The following is a 27,933-nucleotide window of genomic DNA, read 5'->3' on the forward strand; positions in this document are numbered from 1 at the left end:
CCTTGAGACTGCCAGAGCTCCAGGAGCACTCGGACAACACGCCCAGGGATGCACAGGGTGGGATTTGGGGCGTCCTGGGCAGGGCCAGGAGCCGGACTGGATGATCCCTGTGGGACCCTTCCAACTCGGGATATTCCATGATCCTACGATTGAATAACCCAGCTCCTCCTTTGCCCTCAGCTCACCGACCTCACCTGTTTCTCCTGCACCATTTGCACCCAAATTTCCCAGTTATTCTTGTTCTACTCCTGTTGCAAACCCAAGATTTACTGCAACAAGCGACTCTCCTATTTCCTGGCATTCCAGTTTGCCCATTTTTATGGCTGAGCTGCAGCTCCTGCCCTTCAGGCACTCTGACTCGCAGCCCCTGTTGAACCATCCTGCTGGATGACATCCACGGAGTCGTGATCCCGAGCACAGAACGCACACCTGGCTGCCAGCAGGGAGAGCAGGAAAGCTCATCCCTCTGCTCCCAGCCCCGAGCTCTCCCCAGACACCGGTGACCAGTTCCAGGACCCAGGGAGGGATAGCATGGACATCAGGAAAGGCTCTTTTCCAAGGGTGCTGGGCACTGCCCAGGCTCCCCAGGGAATGGGCACAGCCCCTGAGCTCCAGGAGTGTTTGGACACTGCTGCCAGGGATGCCCAGGCTGGGATTGTCGGGGTGTCTGTGCAGGGCCAGGAGCTGGATCCCACTCAGGAGATTCCACGGTTCTGTGATGCTGGAATTCCTCCATACCATATATTCCTCCATACCACTGCTGGGCTCAGGGAAGAAAAGTGCTGGGTCCCCTTTGCCACCAGAAAATTCAGGGGAGATCTCAAATGAAGCATTCCCTGCACAGAGCATAGAAAAGCACCACAGGAAAACACTGGGATATCTCTGTACCAAAGAGGAGAGGAAGTATTAATGAACCAACACCCCCTTCTCGCTCAGGATCTCACTGTGGGGGACAGCAGGGATGGGATTCCCTCCAGCTGGCTCCCAATCCAATCAGAAGACTGGGATCAGGACCAGGGGATCCCACTCTGGAACACAGCTGGGTCCCCCAGCCCCTGTTCCCCAGGGAAGCGCTGCCAACAGCGGCCTGGAGCTTCCCAAAAATCCTCTAAGCCCACAGAGCACTTTTCTCCTGGTAACAAACCCCCGAGCAGCAGCTCTCACACAGTGCTGCCTCGTCGTTATTATTTTTGACAGTTTCCAATTTGTGAAGTCAGAAATTCACCCTGTCCCTCCCACAGCACACGCAGAGCTCCTGGAACACCAGGCTGAGCAGGAGATGCTCCACAGCTCCTGCATCCCACAACAAACCTTCCCCCAGTGTGAGGTTCTGCAGGAACCTTTCCCGCACCACCTGCCCGACAGGCACCTGCTGCTGCATCACCAATCTGTCCCCACTGCCAGCCAGGTCATTGTCCTACATCCCTGGATTTCAACATTAAGCCAAAGGAAGCACAGAAAGCACCAGGAATATCAGTGTACACATAGAGAACAAGCCTTGGTTTCAGACCAGTTTGTTCCTACCCAGGCCTCATCACCTTCTGCCGAGCAAATGTCACCCAGGCCACGATGTGCTCCCACTGACAGCCCAAAATTTAACTTTGCTTCCCATGAGATCACCATTGGTTGCCATGGAAATCCCTATACTACCATCCACCAAGGGTTTTTTTTTTACCACTGAAGTATTTTGGCAGCATGTTCGCTTTTAAGTGTCAGAGTAATAAGAGAAAACATAAATGTTTCTTCTCTCATCAGGCTTTAAACAGAGCTTTATAACCCAAATCTGCTCCTAAGAGCTTGGTTCAAACCTGTGGGGCTGGGCAGGGCTGGAATCACCGCTTTCTCCTTTCTGAGACACAAAATAAAACGATGAAAACAACCTTCAAGTTTTTAAAACAAGAATTTCCAACTGGGGGATCAAGCGAGGAAAAACCTCTTAGGCCCCTCCAAGTTCTCTTAGTTTCTCTTTTTCACTTCCTAGTTCGTTTTTTTTTTTTTTTAGCTGGTGCAAAACAAGGCCCTCAAATTCAGCAGGGCCCTCCCAGCCTCTGCCAGGAGCCGCTTTCCTGTCAGATCAATCTCGTGGTGATTCCAGCCGGGCCTCCACTCCTACCCCGGTTTCTGGTCGTTAATAAAACCAGCGCGGTGACATTTACGGCCAAACTGTGCACCCTGAGGTGGGCAGGTCCCCAGGAGGTGACACGCGTGGGAGGCTGATCCCCCTCCTGTCTCCCCCGGCAGGGACCTGACCCCGGGAAGGGACCAGACCCTCGGGAGAGGGACCCTGACCACTGATTCCCCTCCTGTGACCCCCGCGAGGGACCGGAGCCCTGGGAACAGGACCAGACTCTCGGGAAGGGGACCACACCCCCGGGAAGGGGATCCGACCCTTGGGAAGGGGAGCAGACCCCTTGGAGGGGGATCTGACCCTCCAGAAGGGGACCAGACAGCCGAGAGGGACTTGACCCATAGCAGGGGAACCAGAGCCCAAGAAGGAAGACCCTCAGAAGGGTGATCTGACCTCCGGAAGGGACCTGACCTCCTGGACTGATCTGACCCCCGGGAGGGGGACAAGAACCTCGAAAGGGGGACCTGACCCTCGGGAAAGGGACCAGACCCCCAGGGGGGTGATGTGACCCTCGGGTCGAGGGCCCCCAGAAGATGACCAGACCCTCGGGAGTGCGCGTGGAGCTCTAAGAGTGGGATCCGAGCCCCAGGAAGGGTGACCTGACCCCTGACCTTGCCACCGCCACCAGTCCCGCCAGCCCCGGCCGCTCCCGGCCGGCCAGGTGCGACCCCGGAGCGCCGGGAGCCCGCGGCCGCAGCCCCCAGCCCCGCCAGCCCCGCCAGCCCGCCCCGCGCGCACCAAGAGACGGCCAAAGGAAACTGTCAGGCGCACAGCAGCCGCGTTTAACCCAGATCCGCACGGAACGAGGCGGCGGGACCACGGCCCGGCCCCGGACAGCGGCTCGGCGGGGGAGGTTTCGAACCCCCCGAAGGGTGCCGAACCCCTGGAGCGCGGGGGGCGCCTCCGGGAGGCCGGAGCGGAGCCGGGGGGGCGGCGGGGCCCAGTCCGCGGCGCCGGGCCCAGCCCCGAGCCTGGCCCCGCGAGGGCGGCGGTGACAGCCGGGTCTCACCTGCGGGTGCCGTGCTGCCCTCGGGCGCTGCCGGGCCGGGCTGCGGGCCGGGCCCGCGGGCTGGGCCGGCCGGGGCTACGCGGGCAGCGGCGGCAGAGCGGCGGCGGCGGCAGCTCCAAAATGGCGGCGGCGCCGCGGCTCCCTCAGGGCGGGGGAGAGGGGCGGGGCCGAGCCCGGGGGGCGGGGCCCGGGCTGGGCGTGGTCGTCATGGGCGTGGCTATGGAGGGAGGGCGGGGCTGGGGCGGGGCGGGACCGCGGGGACGCGGGGACAGGGACGGGGACACGGGGACTGGGGACACGGGCACGGAGATGGGACATGGGGATGGGAATGTGGGGATGGAGATGGGACATGGGGATGGGGACACGGGGATGGCAATGTGGGCACGGAGATGGGACACGGGGATGGGAATGTGGGCACGGAGATGGGTCATGGGGATGAGGACACGGGGATGGGAATGTGGGCACGGAGATGGGACACAGGGGTGGGAATGTGGGCACGGAGATGGGACATGGGGATGGGGACACGGGGATGGGGATGCGGGCACGGAGATGGGACATGGGGATGGGGACACGGGGATGGGAATGTGGGCATGGAGATGGGGACATGGGAATGGGAATGTGGGCACGGAGATGGGGACACGGGATGGGAATGTGGGCACGGAGATGGGACATGGGGATGGGAATGTTGGCACGGAGATGGGGACATGGGGATGGGAATGTTGGCACGGAGATGGGGACACGGGATGGGAATGTGGGCACGGAGATGGGACATGGGGATGGGAATGTGGGCACGGAGATGGGACACGGGGACGGGGACACGGGGATGGGAATGTGGGCACGGAGATGGGACACGGGGATGGGAATGTGGCACGGAGATGGGGACATGGGGATGGGGACACGGGGATTGGGGACACGGACATGGAGATGGGGACATGGGGATGGGGACACGGACATAAGAACATGGGTATGGGGACAGGGATGGGCACGGGGACAGGGGGATGGGAATGGGGACATGGAGATGGGGACACGGGGATGGGAACACGGGGACTGGGGACACGGACATGGAGATGGGGACATGGGGATGGGGACACGGGGATTGGGGACACGGACATGGAGATGGGGACATGGGGATGGGGACACGGACATAAGAACATGGGTATGGGGACAGGGATGGGCACGGGGTTGAAGATGGGACACGGACATGGGGACACAGACACCACAGGACGGGGATGAGGATGGTGGGGTGGGGATCACAACTCGGGATGGGAACAGTGGAACAGGACAGGGGGACAGGGGTGGGAATGGGGTTGGGAATGGTGGGGTGGAATGGTGGGGGGAGTGGGGATGAGGACAGGAGGATGAGGATGGGGACACATGGACACGAATGGGGGGACAGGGGCGGGGATGGGATGCGGTTGACATTGGAACGGGGACGGGGGACAGGAACGGGGACATGGGAAGACAGGGACAGGATTGAGGATAAGAGGATGGAGACCACGGGGACTGGGGACGGGGAGATGGTGGGACGGGGATGTGACAGGGACAGAGTCATGGGGACACTGGGATGGCAATGGGGACACGAGGACAGGGGGTCTGGGATGGTGGGGCAAAGGGGGGGACAGGGTGGGGTGGCCCCAGGGACAGGGGCAAGGGGACAGCCCACAGACTGAGGGTGGGCACGCTGCAGCCCCTGGGGTGGTCACAGCCTTGCGGGGAGCAGGAGGGGCACGAGGACAGGACCCCACGGCTGTGGGGACACGGGGACAGTGGGAGCCCTTCCGTGGCCACGGCCTTCAGGTGGCTCTGGTGCTACTGCAAGGGGGGACCCCAGAGATGGGGGTCAGGGGAGTGGGGTGGGGACAGGGTCCACTGCGTCCAGGGCTGTGGGAGTGAGCATGGAGAAGGGAGGGGAAAAGGGAGACAGAGGGAGCAGGGATCTCTGAGTCATGCTGGCAGCCTGGGCTCCTGGATCCGCTGTCGCCGTGCCTGGATCTGTCTCTGTCTCGTGGATAAACTGCTTTCCGAGTGCCAGCATCCTCCAGGAACCAGCAGGAAGCGATCCAATCCTTCATTCCAAAGCGAATTCCTGCCATGAGATTTACCACTAAGCCGCTCTGCGCTGCTCTCGCCGGGGCCTTGACCCTGCAGAGATTCCTGCACGTGGTTGAAGTTTACAGGGAAAACGTGGCCTTTGCCATGGGAAAAGAGGGATGGTTTTGTGCTGCCCTGCTGACGGGGGCACTGAATCACGGCATCCTGCAATGGTCGGGGTTGGGAGGGAGCTCATCCCGTGTCACCCCCCTGCCACAGGCCAGGGTGTCCCCCATGACTGAGTGGGTAAAACTCCTCATTTATGGATGCTTTTCCAGTGTGAAGGACTCCTAGAATTTATACAGCACCCAGTGTGGTAATTAGCACGTTGGTGGCCATTAATGTGGGAAAAAATAGCACAACCTCAGGAGTTTCACTTCCCTGTTTTGTCTGTTGGAGGGAAATGGGCTTATAAAGCATTTTTTGTGGCTTATTGTGGATTCTGGGGATAAGATGAAACCATCCAGGCGAATTCCTAAATCTTCCAGTCACCCCCAGAGTCTATTCCCACTCCCAGGAGGGCCAGGGTTGTACAGCCTGACTCCTCCAGCTGATTTCTAGAGTTCCAACCTTGGAACAGCTTCCTTCGTCTCTGCTCCAGCCCTCTGGAACACGCTAAGATACAGCTGAACTCTGGGCTTGGCAGCAGCAGGGCCAGGAGCTGCCAGCTCCCCTCTCCCTGCAGGGACAGGGACAGGGACAGGGACGGGGACAGGGACAGGGACAGGGACAGGGACAGACACCCCAGGCCATGGTTCTGAGCCCTGGCTGTGACACGGGCCACTGGATCCCACTGGGAACAACTGCTGGAATCTCTTCTAGCACTGACCCAAGGGGCTGAGCAGGTGTGGCAGGGCCAGGCTGGATGGGGCTGGAGCAGCCTGGACTCACGGAAGGCGTCCCTGTCCCTGGCAGGGTGGCACTGGGTGGCATTAGGGACCCCTTTGATCCAAAGCACTCCTGGATTCCCTGGTTCTCTGTGCGAGGGCAGCCCCTCAGCACAAGGAGCGCTCTGGCTGCAGAGCTGCCAGCTCCGGAGCAGGATTCCCGGCGGGAGCGGGAGCGGGAGCGGGCACACGCTGGGTGGGAGGCTGCAGGCCCAGAATAGGCTGTGGATGATGAAGAATTCTGGGATCTATTCTTGGCTCAGGATTGAGGCGTGATCTGGTGCCTCCAGCAGGCATCAGAACAGGATCTCCCAGCGCCAGTTTGACATTAATCTGAGCGGCCCTGCAGGGAGGAGGGGACAGCCACAGCCTCTGCCGGGCACCCAGCGCTGCTCTGGGAGCTTCTCCAAACCCCAGCGTTTCTCTCTGGCTGCCGAGCGAGCAGGCCTGGTTGAAATCGCACAGCTCCGAGTGCCCGGGCACAAACAGCCCCAGGAGCAGCTCGCATTGCTTGGCCCGCGGCACCCCGAGTTCCCGGGGCTGCGGGGAATGCTCCTCGCTGCTCCGGGGAACATTGTCCGCAGTGCCCGGCGGTGCGGGAGCACGGGCAGCCCGGGCAGCGCTCCTGCGGGCCGGGTTAATTATAGCCGCCAGGCTTGGGCAATGTTGTGTTTGCGGGTTGCCGGGGAGATGAGCAGCAGCCCCGGCAGCTCCGAGCTCGGCAGCATCCAGAGCTGCAGCGCCGACCTTCCCAAATATGGTCCAGCCCCAGCCGGGAGCTCCCCGGGCTCAGCCGGGCTCTGGGATCGGGGCTCCTGCCATCGGACCCTCCACAGCCTCTCCCGAGGGCACCAAGCTCAGCACTCCGGGAAAATCCCGCTCTGCACCTTCTGCTGGCCGGCACCAGCAGCCCCGGGCACGGCTCCAACCGGGACAGTACCGGGGGAGCTGGGCAAAGGAGACCTGAGATCTTGGGGGTTTCATCAACAGCAAAGCAGAACTGCCCTGGGGCAGGTCCTCAGTTCATGGAAACCTCCTGTGGAGCCAGGCTGGAGAGCTGGGAATGCCCAGCCTGGAGAGGAGAAGGATCCAGGGAGAGCTCAGAGCCCCTGGCAGGGCCTGGAGGGGCTCCAGGAGAGCTGCAGAGGGACTGGGGACAAGGATGGAGGGACAGGACACAGGGAATGGCTCCCACTGCCAGAGGGATGGATGGGAGATTGGGAATGAGGAATTCCTGGCTGGGCTGGGATTGCCAGAGCAGCTGGGGCTGCCCCTGGATCCCTGGAATGCCCAAGGCCAGGCTGGACACTGGGGCTGGAGCAGCCTGGGGCAGTGGGAGGTGTCCCTGCCATGGCAGGGTGGCACTGGAGGGGCTCTGGGGTCCCTTCCCACCCAAACCATCCCAGGATTCCCAGGCTCTGTGATTCCAACATCTGCCTGTCCTGCCTTGTGGCTCTGGGAAATTGTGAAGGAATGGGGATGCTGGATGTGACCTTCTGCCTGTGACAGTTCCCTGCTCAGGTACAGGGCTCTGCTCCCATCCTAATGGAAACCCTCCAGCCCTCACTTTTATACTTCTCAGGCGTTCTTAGCACTTTAATTGCCCCTTTTATTCACAGTTAATTTTCTTCTGCTTGGCCAGGCAGGAATGTTCGTGTGGCTGCCGTGAAATCAGCCATGGGAGACCCCTGGGACAGGATTAAAACTGACTTTTATTGTGGGACAAAGAGTTACTGAGGAAAAAAGTCAAATATTTTAAATTCATATTTTCCTTATCTTTTCCTTCTGTCCCTTGTGTGACAAGAATCAGCTTCAAGCGTGGCAAGTGTAAACGTAGTGTTGCAGGCTAATAAATCACAATCAGCATTAACTAGCAATTCATGGGACAGTGTTTAAGTGCAGCTCCTCTGCTCCCTGATCAGGGGAGTTCAACAGGGGCAGGACAGGCCGGGTAAGGACATTAAAGGCCTGAAACGGAACAAACAGCACTGGGCGGGGGGCAAAGAAGTGCCAAAAATAAATAACCAAACCCACGGGGGCGATGCTGCTGGGAGAGCTCGGCAGCCTGGCCATGGAATTCCTGGGGAAAACAGCTCCTGCCAGGAGCTGCCGGGACACTCGGGGTCACTTGGACACCTCTAGGCTCTCTGGAATCATGGAATGGTTCAGCTGGAAGGGACCTCAAAGCCCATCCCTTCTCGTGGGCAGGGAGGAACACCTTCTACCACCGTGCCAGGGTGCTCCAAGCCCTGTCCAACCTGGCTGTGGGCACTGCCAGGGTGGAATTGTTCCTTCTCACACTTTACAGTGGTCCTACTCCTGCTCTGCTCCGGGCCTGAGCCTGGCAATAAATAACCCCCCAAAGTGCCTGGGTGCTCCTCAGCAGATCCGCCACGGGGCTGTGATTTATCCCTGACACTGCCCAGCTGCCCCTGAGCAGGAAGCAGCTCCTGCATGGCATTCACGTGCCTGGAATGCCACAAAAATCACGGTAACCAACAATCCCGGGCCACCCTTTGCCCTCTGCCTGGGGAGCACCGCCGTGCCCGGCTCTGCCAACATCCCCGGGGCAGCCGGGGCAAACCTCTCCTGAAGGAATTGATGTCATCTTCTCACCTTTGTAAACGTAACTGAGGCGTCAGGTAACTTCTACAATAGAAGCCGCTTAATAAAAGAACTCTCTTTCAAGCAAAAGTCAACTTTCAGCCGGGCCAGGTTAGGTCACACCATGAATTGTGCCTCAGGCAGGTGGAGCGTGCGAGTTACAGCGGGCCGGGTTTGTGTAACTTCTCCTGTAGAAGAGATGCCATTTTTCACCCCTTCGTCAGCTTGCTTTGTGCAAATCTCCTCACGCTCGGCAGGGAATAAACGGCGTCTCTTAAACGGTGTTTGGAGCGCTCCTAAAATCGGCGAAAGGGGGCTCGGGGAGGGTACGGCCGGCGGCGGGGTGGGTCCCGGCCGGCACACACGGGGGTCCAGCAGGCCCCGGCCGGCACACACGGGGGTCCGACAGGCCCCGGCCGGCACACACGGGGGTCCGACAGGCCCAGCAGGCGCAGGCAGGGGCCGGGCACCGAGCGGTGAAGCCGCCGTGGGTCCAACACCCCCGAGTCCCTCAGCGCCCTCACGCCGCCGCCATGACACCCGCACGGCCCCGCCCGCGGCGCTCCGCGCGCGCGCTCCCGTCTCGATGGTGCGGGCGGCGCGCTCGGGTCCTCCCGGCCGCCAGGGGGCGCTGCGCGGCGCAATGGGGGCGCGTTGGGGCGGGGTCCTCCCGGCCGCCAGGGGGCGCTGCGCGGCGCGGCGCGGGGCGGGCCGCGGGCGGGCGGCGCCGCCATGGACGCGCTGAGCCGGGCCGGGCCTCGGCCCCGCCGCGCCGCCGCCGCCTCCGCCGCCTCCCCGCTGCCCTGGGGCCGCTTCGCCGCCTGGATCGACTGCGTGTGTGTGGTGACCTTCGATCTGGAGCTGGGACAGGCCATGGAGGTGCGCCGCGGCGGCGCGGGAACGGGAACACCGCCTCAGGGAGAGGGGCGGGACGCGGCGGGCAGGGGTCCGGGATGGAGAGTGAGGGGATCGGGAATAGAGAGAGGGAAGGGGGAATCGGGGATCGGGAATGGGGAGGTGGAAGGGGGAATCGGGGATCGGGAATGGGGACAGGGAAGGGGGAATCGGGGATCGGGAATGGAGAGAGGGAAAGGGGAATCGGGGATCGGGAATGGAGAGAGGGAAAGGGGAATCGGGGATCGGGAATGGGGAATCGGGGATTGGGAATGGGGAGAGGGAATGGGGAGAGGGATTGGGGAGAGGGAAGGGGGAATCGGGGATCGGGAATGGGGAATCGGGGATCGGGAATGGGGAGAGGGAATGGGGAGAGGGATTGGGGAGAGGGAAGGGGGAATCGGGGATCGGGAATGGGGAATCGGGGATCGGGAATGGGGAGAGGGAATGGGGAGAGGGAAGGGGGAATCGGGGATCGGGAAGGGGGAGAGGGAATGGGGAGAGGGAAGGGGGAATCGGGGATCGGGAAGGGGGAGGTGCAAGGGGGAATCCGGGATCGGGGCTGAGCTCGGGAATGGGGAGAGGGAAGGGGGAACAGGGAGCTGACCAGCGGAGTCAGGGACTGGGGGTGCGGAGGGGTCAGCGATGGGGCGAGAGGGAAGCAGGGATGGAGGAGTGGAAAGGGATGAAGGATGGGGACGAAGGGGATGGGGAATGGACAGGGAAAAGCGGCATTAAGGGTGCAGAGGGAAAAGCGGCATTAGGAATCGAGAGGGAAAAGCGGGATCACGGCTGGGGGTGTGGAAAGGGGGATCAGGGTTGGGGTGCAGGCAGCGAACAGGGAGGGGAGGGAGGGGAGAGGGACCCGAGCAGAGATTTGGGGTGAGGGGGATCTTTGTGGGGTGGGGGGTGCACGGGGCAGGGAGGGGCCGGGACAGCATCCAAGAGACCTTTATGGATCCTCTGTATGGAATAAAGGGTGACATGTCCCATGGAGCCAGGCTGGGAGAGCTGGGGGGGCTCACCTGGAGAGGAGAAGGATCCAGGGAGAGCTTCCAGCACATTCCAGGGCCTGAAGGGGCTCCAGGAGAGCTGCAGAGGGACTGGGGACAGGGATGGAGGGACAGGACACAGGGAATGGCTCCCACTGCCAGAGGGCAGCCATGGATGGGAGATTGGGAATGAGGAATTCCTGGCTGGGCTGGGATTGCCAGAGCAGCTGGGGCTGCCCCTGGATCCCTGGAATGTCCAAGGCCAGGCTGGACACTGGGGCTGGAGCAGCCTGGGACAGTGGGAGGTGTCCCTGCCATGGCAGGGGTGGCACTGGAGGGGCTCTGGGGTCCCTTCCCACCCAGCCATGCCGGGATTCCAAAGACAGAAATTCCCAGCAGGCAGGGCAGGGAGGTGAACATGCAGGATTCCCAGGGAAGGGAAGTTCCCTGGCTGGGCTGGAGCAGAGCTGATTGCCTCGTGGGGCCACAGAGGGTGGGACTGGGGCGGGAAGGGCCGGGCAGTTGTCCCCAGTGCCCTGGAATGCCCAGTGCTGGTCCTGCAGGAGGGGTTGGGGGGAGCTGGGCTCCTCAGGGGCTGCTCTCTGAGGAAAGCAGGGAGGCGTGGATTTGTCTGAACCTGAGGCTTCACCTCAAATTCCTTCTTATTTCTTGTGTGGTTGTGGGAGTCACTCCTTGCTCTGCCCTCTTTAGGGGGATTGCTCTGGTTTTCAGAGGATTGAGCCTTCCCAATTTTAAATGCTGGAGCTTCCAAAGGGATTGGGAAGCAGGAGGAACCAACTCCACCTTGTTGCTGCTCCCTTGCCTTGAATACTACATTGTTTATTTCCCTGAAGCCTGAAAGTGAATAAAAAATCTCCTCCAGACCCAAGTTTCACCTGTTTGATCCTTTTTCCTACAAAACCTGGCCTGAGATACCCCAAGAAAGGGAGGAATACTGGGATAATAATTAGGATGGTGAATTCAATGCTTTGTAGTTGTGTTTTGATATGTAAAGGTGGGTTCTCACCTGTCTGCCTTTGTGGGTGAGGGATGCAGGAATGTTGTTTGTTCATCTCTGGAAAGGAATTTTCCTTCTTTTCCTCCTTTTGCCTGCATAAGTTTCAGAGGAATAATGTTCCTTACATGGCACAAATAACTTGGGAAAACTGGGAACATGTCAGTGGGGATGACACAGCCCCAGTGCCCCTCTTCCTCTGGAAAACATTGTGGATTTCTGTTCCAGGGGAAGGAGCAGGGGTGAGACCCGGGAAGGGAAGCCAGGAAGAGGAGAAGCTGTGGGGGCTTGGGGGGCTCTGGGGGTACCAATTTAGGGGGTCTGGCCATACAAACCCAGGGGGTCTCTGAAATTCAGCTCCGAGAGATTCAGAAATTCAAAAGGCACTGAGGGAGATCCCAAAGATTCTGGAATTCAGCGATTCCCACTCTGCTTCCATGGACAGTGGAGAAGCTGTTGGAAAGGAGAACCCAAATTAAGTTAGCAATTAAATGGAATTCCTATTTCTGCCCCCTCCACCTTCAGATAATGAAATAAACATTTTAGGATGTGATTGAAGCCCTTTTGGGCTGCTCTGAAGACTTCTACACATCCTGATTTCCTTTTCATTTGCTTTTTTTTGGCTTTTGAAAAGTTGTGGTGGCTTGGATTCCTTTTGGCTTGGATTTGAGATTTTGAACTTTTGGATGTTTGGTGATTTCCCCACACCCCAACCACAGAGAAACATCATTGTTAAAGTGAAGGGGAAGCAGAGATGTGGAATCCCAGCGGGATAAAGGTTGGAAAAGACCTCTGAGATCATCAATTCCAACCCTGGAGGTTAAAGCCTGATTTTCCAACTGTTCTCTTGCAGAAAGCTCCCCCAAAATCCAGCAGGAGAAGCAGAAGGCTTGTCCCAACTCCTGCTCTGAGTTAGGCAGCAGATATTGAGGAAAGCACAATTCCTGGGATTCACAGGCTCCTGATGGATCAGGATCAGCAGTCCAGGGCTCCCACTCCTGGCCACGATTCCCTGGCAATTAACAGGATAAATGTTTGGGTGGGATTAATTAGTGCCAGCCGCAGGGATGTGTTGGGGCCGTGGCTCAGAGCAGGGGGAGCAGGGAAGTGCTGCCCTGGGACAATCCCCATCCCTTCCCTCTCCATGCTGCCTGCCTGGCCCTGCAGCTGCTCGGGGGTGGTTTTGCCTCAGGATTTTCGTGGCTGTTCCTCACAGCTCAGCTCTGGTGAGGGCTCAGCAGCGGCGCTGTTAATTGGGAATTTGGTTGGCTCGGCTGGAGTGCCGCCCTTGCCAAGGGATCCGCGGGAATTGCCAGAGCTGGGTGAGCTCCCAGCCCCTGGCACAGGGCCACTGGTATTTATAGCCAGGGCAGGAGAGGCAGGAGCTGTGGGAGCTGCAGCTCGGCCCAGCCCAGCTCCTCTCTGCTCCGCTGCAATTCCTGCACTTCTGCACAGCCTCTGCCATCCTGCTCCTCAGCACCCCAGCCCGGTGCCCCTGTGCCCAGGTGAGAGCCACCTGCAGGGCTGCCCCAGCCTGGGGACAGCAGCAGCACCTGGAGCTGCTGCAGAGATTCCAGAGGGATCCATGGAGCTGCTGCAGGGCTGGAGCCCCTCAGATCCCAGGGATCCAGGCTGGGAGAGCTGGGGGGGCTCACCTGGAGAGGAGAAGGACCCAGGGAGAGCTCAGAGCCCCTGGCAGGGCCTGAAGGGGCTCCAGGAGAGCTGCAGAGGGACTGGGACAAGGGACAGAGGGACAGGACACAGGGAATGGCTCCCACTGCCAGAGGGATGGATGGGAGATTGGGAATGAGGAATTCCTGGCTGGGCTGGGATTGCCAGAGCAGCTGGGGCTGCCCCTGGATCCCTGGAATGCCCAAGGCCAGGCTGGACACTGGGGCTGGAGCACCTGGGGCAGTGGGAGGTGTCCCTGCCATGGCAGGGGTGGCACTGAGGGGCTTTGGGGTCCCTGACCACCCAAACCGTTCCAGCATTCCCTGACTCTGTGGCTTCCCTGCTCTCCATGGCTTATGAGAACCAGGCTGAAGAACCCTCCAAGGTTCTCAAATCCAGCACGGATGGAATTCCTCCCTGTGGGGCTTGTCCCAGCCCTGGCCGTTGAACCCTCCCGCTGTCCCCCTGCAGTGCATCCCCCCACACCCACCTGCTCTTCCCCCGCTCCTTCTCCACCCTGTCCCTCCTGTGTCCCATCCTGCTCCTGTCAGAACAGCTGTCGGCACATCTGGAACGCTCCCAGAGGATTTGGGGCTGTTCATTCACTCGGCCATCAGCTCTCAGCAATAAATCTAAGCCAAGAGCCTCTGAGTCTGCCCCCAGATCCAAGCAGAACCGGGTTCAGTGACAGGTTCAGAGCTGAAATCATCCCAGGGGCTCTCCTGTGGGATGTGTGGGGATCAGGGAGGAGGAGCTGTGTGTGGAGCTGTGGGCACCGGGGCTGACAGGCTCTGCTCTCTCCGCAGCTGGTGTACCCCCACGACTTCAGGCTCACCGAGAAGGAGGTAACCACCCTTCCTTCCCCTTCTCCTTCCTTTGGCAGCAGCTCTCGGGGCTCTCACTGGCTGTTGTTTTTTTGCAGAAAACGAGCATCTGCTACCTGTCCTTCCCAGACTCCTACTCAGGTGGGTGACAGAAGTGTCCCTGCTGGAAGGACAGTCCCTGGGGTGCAGCAGGGCTGAGGGGGCTGCAGGGAGCACCCTGGGGCTCAGCCAGAGCCTCCTTGTGCTGATTGCCCCGTGCTCCAAGGAAATTCCCAGTGTGGCCAGAGGGGTGGCAGCTGTCACATTCCTGTGTTTGGGAGCAGGAGCTGCATTTCCAAGAGAAATGTTCCCAAACCTGAGTTTATACTTCACAAAGGGACAGTGAGAGATAAATCTGCTCATCCACCCAGGCCCTGGGGCTTTAAAGGTTGGGTTTCTTCATTTTCATGGAATCCTGGAATGGGTTGGGTGGGAAGGGACCCCAGAGCCCCTCAGTGCCACCCCTGCCATGGCAGGGACACCTCCCACTGCCCCAGGTGCTCCAGCCCCAGTGTCCAGCCTGGCCTTGGGCATTCCAGGGATCCAGGGGCAGCCCCAGCTGCTCTGGGCAGCGGTGCCAGGGCCTGCCCACCCCGCTGGGGAAAAGCTTTTCCTATAGTTCCATTTCCCTTTTCCTTCATTTCCCCTTCCTTTCTTCCTTCCCCTTTGGGGTTTCTCTGCTTTTTTCCTGCCCCTGTCCCGTGTTTGTTTCCCCATAGCCCCGTCCCGCCCTGCTGGGGCCATTCCAGCTGGCTGTCCCCGTGTCCTGTGCTGTCTCTGTCCCAGGTGGCCTCGGGGACACCCAGTTCAGCTTCCGGCTGCGCCAGGCCGGGGGCTCCCGCAGCTCCCCGTTCCAGGATGACGGCAGGTACAACCGGGAGGCGCCGCTGACGCTGCAGGTGGGTCCTGCTGGGGCAGAGCCAAGGGTTCCGTGGCCTTGGGGACCCTGGGGAAAATCCTCCTTTTCCTTGGCCATGGGAACAGTGAGACAAGAACGGTTCAGCACAGGGACTTCCTTCCTTCCGTACGGGACAGGGAATGGGATCACAGGTGGGACTGGGTCAGGGACAGGGAATGGGAGCACAGGTGAGACTGGGTCAGGGGACAGGGAATGGGATCACAGGTGGGACTGGGTCGGGGACAGGGAATGGGATCACAGGTGGGACTGGGTCAGGGACAGGAATGGGATCACAGGTGGGACTGGGTCAGGGGACAAGGAACTGCTGGAAGAGGAAGCTGTGCTGAGAGAGGGAATTGGGCCAGGAGGATCAAAGAGTGAATTGAACCGGGGAGAGGGAACTGAGCTGAGCCAGCAGGACCCCCAGCTATTCTGGGAGGTGAACCAGGAATAGGCAGACCCCAGTTATTCTGGGAGAGGGAACTGGATTTGGGAGACACCAGTTGTTCTGGGAGAGGGAACTGAAGCAGGGACACCTCCCACTGCCCCAGGCTGCTCCAGCCTCAGCTCTCCCAGCCTGGCTCCAGTTTCTCTCCATTTGTCCCCATGGAAAGCTCTCTTGGAGGGCTGGGATGGATGCTAGGATGTGTCAGAACAAGAAGGTGGCTCAGGAGGGGTTGGTGACAGTGGGGCTGGGCTGTCCCTGACTGTCTCTTTCTGTCCCTCCCTGTCCCTGCAGCGAGAGGCTGCTCACTATTTTGGGTACGTGTACTTCCGACAGGTCAAGGACAGCTCCATGAGGAGGGGCTACTTCCAGAAGGTCAGTGCTGAGTCCAGAATCCCAAAGTCCCTGCGGCTGGAAAAGCCCTCCCAACCCCTCCAGTCTGCACTGTGCCCAATCCCCACCTTGTCCCCAGCCCAGAGCCCTGAGTGCCACCTCCAGGAATTCCCTGGATACCTCCAGGGATGGGCACTCCAAACCCCCCTGGGCAGCCCCAGCCAAGGCCTGGCCCCCTTTCCATGGGGAAATTCCTGCTGGAATCTACCCTGCCCCTCCCCTGGCCCAGCCTGAGGCCGTTCCCCCTTGTCCTGTGCTGGTCCATGGGGACATCTCAGTCCCAGCAGTGTCCTGAGCTTTGTGCCCTCCACCTCCAGCAGTTCCTTTTAGACTCCTGCTAACGCAGAAATCGGTTTTTCCATCCCGACTAAAACAGTGAGTTTTCCACTGGAACAGTGGGATTGCTCAGGGAAGGGATTGTCACCCTTGGATGAGGTTTGAATTCAAATGGGCAAGTCTGGGGTTGGACAGGAGGTGTTTGAATGACTCCTCCATTCCTGATTAATGCACTCATTAATGGTTAGAGGAAGAGAAGAATCAGTGTAACAATGAAACTTCAGTGGGGCTAGGCTGGGACAGCTGTAAAAAACAGGGATTATTTCACAAGGAAGCCCCAGTTAGAGCAAACAAGGCCTTGCTGGACATAATTTGTTATTACAAGTTCCTTTGTCCATTCCCACCATTCCTTGACTTTGTCCAGTTCCCATTTCAGGAGTTGCTCCTTTGTGCTTCTCCACCTGAAATGGTTTTTGGAAGCTTTGAACCTACCAGCAATTGATTTTTATTCCCTCTCCAGCTGCTCTTTTGCCAGGCCATGCTCCCATCCCTTTGCTCTCCCAAATCCTGTATTATGAGCAGGTGCCAGCAAGAATTCCACCAAACCTCTGCTTGGGAGCTGCTCTGCGGATTTAGTGTTGTGTTTTTCAAGTTCATCCCTCTCCAAGCAGTACAGAAAGGTGCAGTGCTGGGGTCAGGGGGGTCCTGATCCCAAACGTGCCATTCCCAGTCCCTGGTGCTCGTGTCCCGCCTTCCCTACGTGAACCTGTTCCAGTGCCTGCTGCAGCTGATTGCTCCGGAATACTTCGACAAGCTGGAGCCCTGCCTGGAGGCAGGTGAGCTGGGGGCAGGGATTCCAGCTTGGGGGTTCCTGAAAAACAGCTGGAATGCTCCAAATGGCTTCATTCTGGGGCAAATTCCAGCAGGGGAGAGCTTTGTCTCCTTGTCCGAGCAGATAAGCAGGTGTAAAGGAGGGATTGTGGGGAGAGAGGGGATGGGGCTGTCAGTCTGGATGCAGGGTGTTCCCAAAGCCGGGAGGCTGCTGCACCTCCAGCAGGCCCTTTTTGCCTGGGTCATTTCATCCTGATTTGTCAGCTCTGGGTTTGCCACAATCCAGGGGGACGTGTGAGCTGGGAACAGGGAATAATTCCCTTTCAGAATGCCGGGCTGAGCTGGATTTTCCCTCAGGTGAAACTCTTCCCTTCCCTGTGTCCCTCAGTGTGCAACGAGATCGACCAGTGGCCACCCCCGGTGCCCGGGCAGACCCTGAACCTGCCCGTGATGGGAGTTGTCATCCAGGTAGCCAGGCTGTGCCACAGAGGGACCTGTGTGCCGTGGATGTGAAATCCCTGTTCGCCCCACGTGCCCCACAGCCCTTCCAGCTGGAGCTGGTGGCTGGAGAAGTTTGTCCCCTGCCAATCCCACCCCATCCCTGCTCTCCCTGGCCTGCAGGTGAGGATCCCATCCCGGGTGGACAAGCCAGGCTCCAGCCCAGTGAAGCAGTGCAACCAGGAGGTGAGAGGGGCTGGCACGGAGGGAGGAGCTGGATGCTGCATCCTGCTGGGAGCCCTTTGGCCTGGGATCCCTGTGGTCCCAGCAGTTCCACTCCAGGCTCTCCTGCCTGGAGTCACACAGGGCTCTCTGCACCCAGTCCAGCTGCTTTACTCACTGTTCCTTGCTTTTCCTGGGAGCTCAGGCCCTGCTGGGTCTCCTGCCTTCACCCTGGAGTTGTTTTGAACTTGCTGCAGTGTTTTGGTTCAGCTGTGGTTTGGATTCCTTTGCCTTTCCCTTTCTCTGCTGTGACTAACACTGGTTTGGTGCCACATCTCTAACCCCGCTGGCTCTGCTGTGTCTCAAACCCTCTGCCACCAGAGGAAACTCTGGGAAATAAAGGGGCAGACACGGGCAGCCTTTCCCATCTGGAAAAGAGTGGAATCTTCCCGAGTTTGTAGGGACAGGAATTAGTTTGGGATTGAGTGCTGCGCCCAGCCTGCTCCTGCGCACACCTCAGGGCCTGAGCCGTGTTCCTGTGGCTGGTGCCACTCCAGCCAGGCTGCTCCCACCTCCTCCCAGCTCACTAACAGCTACTAACAGCCTTCTCTCCCTTCCTCATCCAGAATCTGTGTCCAGCCCCCCTGGTTCTCCCCAGCGTTCATGAGCTGGATCTGTTCAGGTGAGAGGCTCTCCCAACCCTCTCCCTGCTGGGAGCATTGTGAACCGAAGGGGTGGTGCAGAATCAAGCACTGCTGCGTTCCAGGGGCTCCTCTGGGGTTCTGGGCAGGGTTTGAGCTGAGGGCTGTGTCCTGCACAGCCCCAGGGGCAGGGGAAGGGCTGTGTCCCCCTCCTCGGGCTGGGGAGCAGCTCCTGCCCAGAGCTCCCAGGGGAGTGTCCCAGGCACTCCCAGCGCTGGAGGTGCCATTTCCCTGTCCATGCTCTGGAATCCGGGGGTGTCCTGCTGTCTCAGACACTCTGAACCAACATCTGTCCACGGGAACCTCCTGAGGTTCAACAAGGCCGAGTCCAAGGTGCTGCACTCGGGTTAGGACAACCCCTGGGATCCGTCCAGGCTGGGCACGAGCAGCCGGAGCAGCCCTGGGAGAAGGATTTGGGGGTGCTGGGGGTGAGAGCTGGACCTGACCCAGCCCAGAACCCCCCAGCCCCGGGCTGAGCCCAGTGGGCAGCAGGGGAGGGGGATCCTGCCCTTGTGCCCAGGTGAGAGCCACCTGCAGGGCTGCCCCAGCCTGGGGACACAGCAGCAGCACCTGGAGCTGCTGCAGAGCCCAGAGGAGGCCCTGGGGTGGCACTGGATGGGCTTTGAGGTCCCTTCCCACCCAAACCAGTCCATGACTCTCTGATCACAGATTACTTGACTTTGCTTAGAGCATTTCCTTTAAACAACCGGGTTGAGAAACACCCGATTTCCCTGTGGAATGCTGAAAGTCCATCCTACATCTCAAATTCCCAGGCAGGACCACACCTGGGGCATTGCAGGCCACAGCTGTGTCTGGTCCATCCTGAGTGACCCTGTCATTGTCCCCGTTGTCCCAGGTGCTTCCAGCCGGTGCTGATCCACATCCAGATGCTCTGGGAGCTGATGCTGCTGGGGGAGCCCATGGTGGTGATGGCACCGTCCCCAACCATGTCCTCAGAGATGGTCCTGGCCCTCACCAGGTAACCCCCACAGGCTGTGGGGGACTGGGAGCTGTGACAGCAAATTCTGGCAGCTTTTCCCTCGACATGCACTCTGTGCTGCTCACCCGGGCTGGGTTTAGCTCGCTCGTGGAAGCTTTGCAAGACAAACTGCAAATACTCCACGCTCATTTTCCAGCAAGGATAGAGAGGAGGACAAAGGAGTCTCCCCTGATGGGTCCAGCCCTGAGGAACATTCTCCCCCCAGCCCAGAGCTCTGCCTTAGCACAAAACCCCAAAATCCTGGAGCTTCCCCAGAGAGGTTCAGCCAGGCCAAGTGCCGGGTGCTGCCCTGGGTCAGCCCCAGCCCCTGGAGCGCTCCAGGCTGGGGCAGGGGGGCTGCAAGGCTGGGAAAGGCCCTGGGGGAGCTGTGCCAGCGGCTGGGCACGAGCCCAGGGTGGGCAGGGGGGCAGGAGGCCGATGGCCCCTGGGCTGTGGCAGCCCCGGTGTGGGCACAGCCCCGGTGTGGGCACAGCCCCGGTGTGGGCACGGACTGTCCCCTGTGCTGGCCCAGGGTGCCCCTGCCCTGCCCAGGGTGCCCCTGCCATGCCCAGGATGACCCTGCCATGCCCAGGGTGCCCCTGCCATGCCCAGGATGACCCTGCCCTGCCCAGGATGCCCCTGCCATGCCCAGGATGACCCTGCCATGCCCAGGGTGCCCCTGCCATGCCCAGGGTGACCCTGCCTGTCCCTGCAGCTGCCTGGCCCCGCTGCGTTACTGCTGCGATTTCCGTCCCTACTTCACCATCCACGACAGCGAGTTCAAGGAGTACACCACGCGCACCCAGGCCCCGTGAGTGCCCCTGTGCCCTGCCACCAGCCCCCAGGGACGCCCAGAGCCACCAGCCCTCAGCCTGTCCCCTCCTTCCAGGCCCAACATCGTCGTGGGCGTCACCAACCCCTTCTTCATCAAGACCCTGCAGCACTGGCCGCACATCCTGCGGGTGGGCGAGCTCCGCATGTCAGGTGAGCTCAGGGGAGCTCAGGTGGCTGCCAGGGGAGCTCAGGGTGGCTGCCAGGGGAGCTCAGGGTGTCTGTCAGGAGAGCTCAGGGTGTCAGGGTATCTGTCAGGGGAGCTCAGGGTATCTGCCAGGAGAGCTCAGGACAGAAGGTGAGCTGGCCCAGGGCTCTGTGGGGCTGGCAGAGCAGCTGGAGGCTGCAGGGAGCTGCCCTGGCAGTGATTCCCTCTCCTGGGAGAGCCACAGGAGCTCACCCCTGGCCGTGGCCGTGGGCAGGATGAGCACGGAGCTGGGGCAGGGTGTGGGGAGCAGGAATTGCTGTCCTGGAGCTTCCAGGAGAGGAAAGGCCCGTCCTGGGCAGCAAATTGAGAGAGGGGGAGAGAGAGAGAAACCTCCTCTCCTTTATGGAACACTTTTGTTGACTGGGAAGCCAAGGAAACCCTGGGGGTGAGGAGCTGGATTTTAGCACCTCCTCGTTGCAGAATTCCAGCAGGGAAGGGAGCTGGGATCCCCCTGAGGGTGGAGGGAGGTGGGGAGTGAGGCTGGGCTGGGTGTCCCCAAGTGCACTCCCAGCAGGAAGGCACAGAGCCTGGATTGTCCCCGCTGTGTGTGACAGGAGACCTGCCCAAGCAGGTGAAGGTGAAGAAACTGGCCAAGCTGAAGACCCTGGACACCAAACCAGGTGGGTGCAGGCCTCGGGCATCCTTCAGGACTGCCCCTTCCCTTGGGGATTGGCAGCAAGGAGCTGTGTCCCTTTGTAACTCCTGGTTTTTTCCCCGTGCTGTGTTTTTCCCATCCAGGAATCTACACTTCCTATAAAACATTCCTTCACAAAGACAAAACCCTGATAAAACGGCTGCTAAAGGTAGGCAACTCCCACTCTGTCCTGGGTGGGAAAACTGTGCCCAGAGCTCAGTTTGAGCAGACAGAGCTCCCCAAAGGAGCAGAACTTACAGTTTGGGATGATCTAGTCCAGACTGGGACACGTTCATCAGGCCAGGTTTAGGATTTTCCACCTGGTATTAAGGATTAAATCCTGCTGCTAACAATAAACTGAGTGGGAAGAATTGATATCAGGAAAAAAAAAAGCCTGAAAAAAACCCAGATTTTGTGTAGTGAAACTTGAAATTTTAATGTGCTTGAGTAGAGGGTGGAATCTGTGCTATGGGATCTGGGTTAGGGGATCTGGAGTTTGGGAAGTGGAGTTTGGGATCTGGGTTTCGGAAGTGGAGTTTGGGATGTGGAGTTTGGGATGTGGAGTTTGGGATGTGGAGTTTGGGATCTGGGGTTTGGGATCTGGAGTTTGGGGACCTGGAGTATGGGATCTGGGGTTTGGGATCTGGAGTTTGGGATCTGGAGTTTGGGATCTGGAGTTTGGGATCTGGGGTTTGGGATCTGGAGTTTGGGATCTGGAGTTTGGGATCTGGGGTTTGGGATCTGGAGTATGGGATCTGGGGTTTGGGATCTGGAGTATGGGATCTGGGGTTTGGGATCTGGAGTTTGGGATCTGGAGTATGGGATCTGGGGTTTGGGATCTGGAGTATGGGATCTGGGGTTTGGGATCTGGGGTTTGGGATCTGCAGTTTGGGATCTGCAGTTTGGGATCTGGGTGTCTCGCAGGGCATCCAGCGGAAGCGCCCCTCGGAGGTGCAGAGCGCTCTGCTGAGGCGGCACCTCCTGGAGCTCACCCAGAGCTTCATCATCCCCCTGGTGAGTGCAGGGACACCCCGGGGGGACGGGGAGCAGCGCTGTGACAGACCCCGGGGTGGGGAACCCCGGAGTGGCTGGTGGGAGGGAGCTTTAAACTCATCCCATCCCCCTGCCACGGCAGGGACACCTCCCACTGCCCCAGGCTGCTCCAGCCCCAGTATCCAACATTTCCTTGGGCATTCCAGGGATCCAGGGGCAGCCCCAGCTGCTCTGGGCACCACAAGACACTCCTCAGCCATAAGTGATTATTTTTATTTTTATCTTTTCCTGTTTTAGGAGCATTACATGGCCAGCCTGATGCCTCTGCAGAGGGCCATCACCCCATGGAAGGTAGGATGCACTTCCCAGTCCTCCTTCCCTTTGGGACTGGCAGTGGTTACAGGGGCTGGGAACCTCCCCTGTTGGAGCAAAAGGGGTTTTACTCCTTTGAAAATTCATTAAAAAGTTGAAAGAACTCTCGGGACAGATATTCCCAGTGTTGCCAGGAGCTGAGTTACTGGAATCTCATGTGAGGATCAACCTCGGGGTGCTTTTATCCTCAGTGCCTCGTGCACCTTTCCCACTGGAAGTGCAGCCCTGGTTTTCCTGGTTTCATTTGGGATTCTCTGCCATGGATTCCCACGCACTAACGTGGATTTCCCTGTGCAGAATCCCCCCCAGATCCGGCCGTTCTGCCAGGAGGATTTCATGAAGAGCCTGGAGCACGCTGGCCCCCAGCTCACCTGTGTGCTCAAGGGGGACTGGCTGGGGCTGTACAGGTGAGACCCACAGGGAGCCCTGATCCCAGCTGGGCCTGCACAGCTCATCCATGGCTCGTCCAGGATGCTCAGGGAGGGCAAACCCAGGGCAAATCCAGCCCTGGGGTTCGTGTGTGTTAAACGAGTGGGGATCCTGCAGGGGACGTGCTCCAGGGTTTTCCCAGATTCTTGGTTCTGGATGGGACAGAGAAGACACTTGGTGCAACAGGAGTGGGAAAAATCCAGAAAAATCCAAGGGAGGAAAATGGGAAATGCACAGAGATGGAGAACGAAAAAATCCCAGAAAGCAATCAGGAACAATAATTATAGAATTATGGAATGGTTGGGTGGGAAGGGACCCCAGAGCCCCTCCAGTGCCACCCCTGCCATGGCAGGGACACCTCCCACTGCCCCAGGTGCTCCAGCCCCAGTGTCCAGCCTGGCCTTGGGCATTCCAGGGATCCAGGGGCAGCCCCAGCTGCTCTGGGCAGCTGTGCCCATGTCCAGGCGTGTCCCCGAGCCAGCCCCAGGGCCCCTGGAGCCAGGGTCACCTCAGGGAGCTGTGGGGCACGGGGTGGGTTTGTCCCTGCCAGCTGCAGGGCCCCACAGCCCCACAATTCCTGACCTCTGCACAGGCGGTTCTTCAAGTCCCCCAATTTCGACGGCTGGTTCCGGCAGCGGCACCGCGAGATGACCCAGAAGCTCGAGGCCCTGCACCTGGAGGCCATCTGTGAGGCGGTGGGTGACAGGGACAGGGACAGGGCTGGGCCAGGGCCAGGGCCAGGGCTGGGACAGGGCTGGGACAGGGACAGGGACAGGGACAGGGCTGTGTCTGTGAAGCACTGGGGGACAGAGCCAGTGCTGGCTTTACTCAGAGAGGAGAAGGATCCAGGGAGAGCTCAGAGCCCCTGGCAGGACCTAAAGGGGCTCCAGGAGAGCTGCAGAGGGACTGGGGACAAGGGACAGAGGGACAGGACACAGGGAATGGCTCCCACTGCCAGAGGGCAGCCATGGATGGGAGATTGGGAATGAGGAATTCCTGGCTGGGCTGGGATTGCCAGAGCAGCTGGGGCTGCCCCTGGATCCCTGGAATGTCCAAGGCCAGGCTGGACACTGGGGCTGGAGCAGCCTGGGACAGTGGGAGGTGTCCCTGCCATGGCAGGGGTGGCACTGGAGGGGCTCTGTCACTGTTTCTGGAATGAGGATGAGGAACCCCTGCTCACCTTCAGGCTTTCCTTAGGGGAATCCCTTGGGAAGTGTCCCTGAGGGAAGCCACTCTCTCCTTAGGACATTGTGGCCTGGATGAAGGACAAGTCCGAGGTGGAGATCGTGGACCTGGTGCTGAAGCTTCGGGAGAAGCTGGTGAGTCCCTCCCTCCCCCTGCACTCCTCCCTCTGTCTGGCTGGGGAGAAATCTGGGACACGGATCACACCTGTGCCGTGGAAAACCTCGTGTCCCTCCCCGGAGGGTGGGAAACTCGGGGAAGTTTGTGAGAAATCCTCCAAGCTGGGAGGATCCAGGGAAGTTCTTCCCCTCCCGGGGCTGGGGCAGCATTTGCTGCCTGTGTTAGTCCTGAGCTGCAGCGGGCAGAGCCGGGGCAAGGGGAAAGGCCCCTGTTCATCCCCATTCCCCTGTTCATCCCCATTCCCCTGTTCATCCCCATTCCCCTGTTCATCCCATTTCCCCATTTCCCCTGTTCATCCCCATTTCCCCTGTTCATCCCCATTCCCCTGTTCATCCCCATTCCCCTGTTCATCCCCATTCCCCTGTTCATCCCCATTTCCCTGTTCATCCCCATTTCCCCTGTTCATCCCATTTCCCCATTTCCCCTGTTCATCCCCATTTCCCCTGTTCATCCCCATTTCCCCTGTTCATCCCCATTTCCCCTGTTCATCCCCATTTCCCTGTTCATCCCCATTTCCCCTGTTCACCCCCATTTCCCTGTTCATCCCCATTCCCCTGTTCATCCCCATTCCCCTGTTCATCCCCATTTCCCCTGTTCATCCCCATTTCCCCTGTTCATCCCCATTTCCCTGTTCATCCCCATTTCCCCTGTTCACCCCCATTCCCCTGTTCATCCCCATTCCCCTGTTCATCCCCATTTCCCTGTTCATCCCCATTTCCCCTGTTCATCCCCATTCCCCTGTTCATCCCCATTTCCCCTGTTCATCCCAATTTCCCTGTTCATCCCCATTTCCCTGCTCATCCCCATTTCCCCTGTTCATCCCCATTTCCCCTGTTCATCCCCATTTCCCTGTTCATCCCCATTCCCCTGTTCATCCCCATTTCCCCTGCTCATCCCCATTTCCCTGTTCATCCCCATTCCCCCTGTTCATCCCCATTCCCCTGTTCATCCCCATTCCCCTGTTCATCCCCATTTCCCCATTTCCCTGTTCATCCCCATTTCCCCATTTCCCTGTTCATCCCCATTCCCCTGTTCATCCCCATTTCCCTGTTCATCCCCATTTCCCCATTTCCCTGTTCATCCCCATTTCCCCATTTCCCTGTTCATCCCCATTCCCCTGTTCATCCCCATTTCCCCTGTTCATCCCCATTTCCCCTGTTCATCCCCATTCCCCTGTTCATCCCCATTTCCCTGTTCATCCCCATTTCCCCCGTTCATCCCCATTTCCCTGTTCATCCCCATTCTCCCCTGTTCATCCCCATTCCCCTGTTCATCCCCATTTCCCCTGTTCATCCCCATTTCCCCATTTCCCTGTTCATCCCCATTCCCCTGTTCATCCCCATTTCCCCTGTTCATCCCCATTTCCCCTGTTCATCCCCATTCCCCTGTTCATCCCCATTTCCCTGTTCATCCCCATTTCCCTGTTCATCCCCATTCCCCTGTTCATCCCCATTTCCCCTGTTCATCCCCATTTCCCCTGTTCATCCCCATTCCCCTGTTCATCCCCATTTCCCTGTTCATCCCCATTTCCCCTGTTCATCCCCATTTCCCTGTTCATCCCCATTTCCCCATTTCCCCTGTTCATCCCCATTTCCCTGTTCATCCCCATTTCCCCTGTTCATCCCCATTTCCCTGTTCATCCCCATTTCCCCATTTCCCCTGTTCATCCCCATTCCCCTGCTCATCCCCATTCCCCTGTTCATCCCCATTCCCCTGTTCATCCCCATTTCCCCTGTTCATCCCCATTTCCCCATTTCCCCTGTTCATCCCCATTCCCCTGTTCATCCCCATTTCCCCATTTCCCCTGTTCATCCCCATTTCCCCTGTTCATCCCCATTTCCCCTGTTCATCCCCATTCCCCTGCTCATCCCCATTCCCCTGTTCATCCCCATTCCCCTGTTCATCCCCATTCCCCTGTTCATCCCCATTTCCCCTGTTCATCCCCATTCCCCTGTTCATCCCCATTTCCCCAGGTGAGGGCTCGGTGCCAGCACCTGCCCGTGAAGGAGGAGACGCTGCAGAGGGTGAGTCTCTACATCGACACCGTCATCGGCTCGCTGCCCGAGGACCTGCAGACCGTGCTGCGCCACCCCTGAGCCCAGCGGGGGCTCCTGGAGCAGGAGACCCTTCCCAGCCTGTCCCGGCTGCTCCCAGTGCTGGGGCAGCTCCGGCCGGGATCGGGATCGGGATCAGGATTGGGATCGGGATCGTGGGGAGCTCCCACAGCTGCCCCGGGGCTGGGCCTGCGGAACCGGCCCCGGGCAGGGCAGGAGGGACCCGGGGCTGCGGGCACTTCATCCGTGTCCATGCTGGGATCCTCGGGAATCCCGTGCTGGGATCCTCAGGAATCATTCCCGTGCTGGGATCCTTGGGAATCCCGTGCTGGGATCCTCGGCATTCCTGTGCTTGGATCCTCGGGAATCATTCCTGTGCCGGGATTCTCGGGAATCATTCCCATGCCAGGATCCTCGGCATTCCCGTGCTGGGATCCTTGGGAATCATTCCCGTGCCGGGATCCTCCGGAATCAATCCTGTGGTGTGATCCTCGGCATTCCCGTGCCGGGATCCTCCAGAATCATTCCCATGCCGGGATCCTCGGGAATCATTCCCGTGCTGGGATCCTCAGCATTCCCGTGCCAGGATCCTCAGGAATCCCGTGCCAGGATCCTTGGGAATTATTCCTGTGCTGGGATCCTCCGGAATCATTCCCGTGCCGAGATCCTCGGGAATCATTCCCGTGCTTGGATCCTCCAGAATCATTCCCGTGCTGGGATCCTTGGGAATCCCATGCTGGGATCCTCGGGAATCATTCCTGTGCTGGGATCCTCGGCATTCCCGTGCTGGGATCCTCAGGAATCATTCCTGTGCCGGGATTCTCGGGAATCATTCCTGTGCCGGGATCCTTGGGAATCCCATGCTGGGATCCTCGGGAATCATTCCCGTGCCGGGATCCTCCATTCCCGCAGCCCCGTCCTGCCCTGCGGGGCTGCGCTCAGGGCAGCTCCTGAGGACGGTGAGGAGGTGACAAGGAGGTGACAATGCCATCCCTGCCCCTGGCCAGCCGTGGGAGCAGGAGGAGGAATTGCTGGACGTGGACAATTGCTGCTCTGTTTCTCCAGGGCAGAGCCAGAGGAGGGGCTGGAGCATCCGCAGGGATTGGGAGTGCCTGGGAATGGCTGCTGGGAGGAGCTGGCCCCAAATCCCATTTATTCTGCTTGAAAACCCAGCCTGAGCTCCGGGGACACAGCGGGGCTGGGGCTCTGCCGAGGTGCTGGGAGAGCTCTGCCAGCCCCTTCCCAATAAAACCTGGAGAAGCTGATTTCCACAGCCTGCTGCCCTGCCCTGCCTCCAGAGGAGCTCCCGTGCCTGGGATCCCCTTCCTGCCTCGGGAATGGATTTGCTGGAACCAGGGCATTGGTACCGCAAAGCTGCATCGCACCACCGGGGCAGGGCATCCAGCCAGGGGCAATTTTAACCTAAAAAAAGGGTTTGGGAGGGATGTGGCAGCCTGGAGGGGCCAAACGCAGCGCCTCTGCACGAGGTGGGATTGTTGGATTGTTCCTGCCCTGACTGGGGCAGCTCCCAGTGGGAGTTGCGCTGTTTCCATCCTCTCTGCTCCTCCTCCTGCAAAGTAGGAAATCTTAGTCTGAAAAACCCTGGAGCCACGCTGGGTCCTGGTTCGGAGGCTGGGGAGGTTTATTGGGTTGGGAATGGTTGTCCCTGCTCTTGGTCACTCATGGCCATCCCGGTTTTCCAGAGCACCTGTG

The 27,933-nt window shown here is 59.5% G+C and overlaps 2 protein-coding genes across 5 annotated transcripts in view; one reads left to right on the top strand and one right to left on the bottom strand.

The window, feature by feature from the left end:
• PPP6R2 (protein phosphatase 6 regulatory subunit 2) overlaps positions 1-3,294 on the bottom strand; it is a 55,918-nt gene extending 52,624 nt beyond the window's left edge. For all 3 annotated transcript variants that reach the window (XM_030261577.4, XM_030261576.4, XM_030261575.4), the window contains exon 1: positions 3,138-3,294. The gene's annotated coding sequence lies outside the window, so the exon portion shown is untranslated. The remainder of the gene's footprint in view (positions 1-3,137) is intronic.
• Positions 3,295-9,413: 6,119 nt separating this feature from the next.
• DENND6B (DENN domain containing 6B) lies at positions 9,414-27,485 on the top strand. Of its 2 annotated transcripts, none has more exons than XM_030261594.4 (20): positions 9,414-9,598; positions 14,098-14,136; positions 14,214-14,256; positions 14,941-15,053; positions 15,792-15,872; positions 16,897-17,002; positions 17,386-17,465; positions 17,619-17,681; positions 18,284-18,339; positions 19,215-19,337; positions 20,053-20,148; positions 20,227-20,321; positions 20,931-20,996; positions 21,115-21,179; positions 21,935-22,024; positions 22,301-22,354; positions 22,673-22,782; positions 23,397-23,499; positions 24,049-24,123; positions 26,140-27,485. In XM_030261594.4, exons 1-20 carry the CDS (start codon positions 9,452-9,454, stop codon positions 26,260-26,262), a joined length of 1,728 nt encoding a protein of 575 aa, XP_030117454.2. In that variant the 5' UTR covers positions 9,414-9,451; the 3' UTR covers positions 26,263-27,485. The 2 variants fall into 2 exon arrangements, with proteins under 2 accessions (XP_030117454.2, XP_041576687.1); XM_041720753.2 differs by having other exon boundaries at positions 15,834-15,872.
• The last annotated feature ends 448 nt before the right edge of the window (positions 27,486-27,933 follow it).

Source organism: Taeniopygia guttata, chromosome 1A (genome assembly GCF_048771995.1).
Source record: "Taeniopygia guttata chromosome 1A, bTaeGut7.mat, whole genome shotgun sequence".
Lineage (NCBI taxonomy): Eukaryota > Metazoa > Chordata > Aves > Passeriformes > Estrildidae > Taeniopygia > Taeniopygia guttata.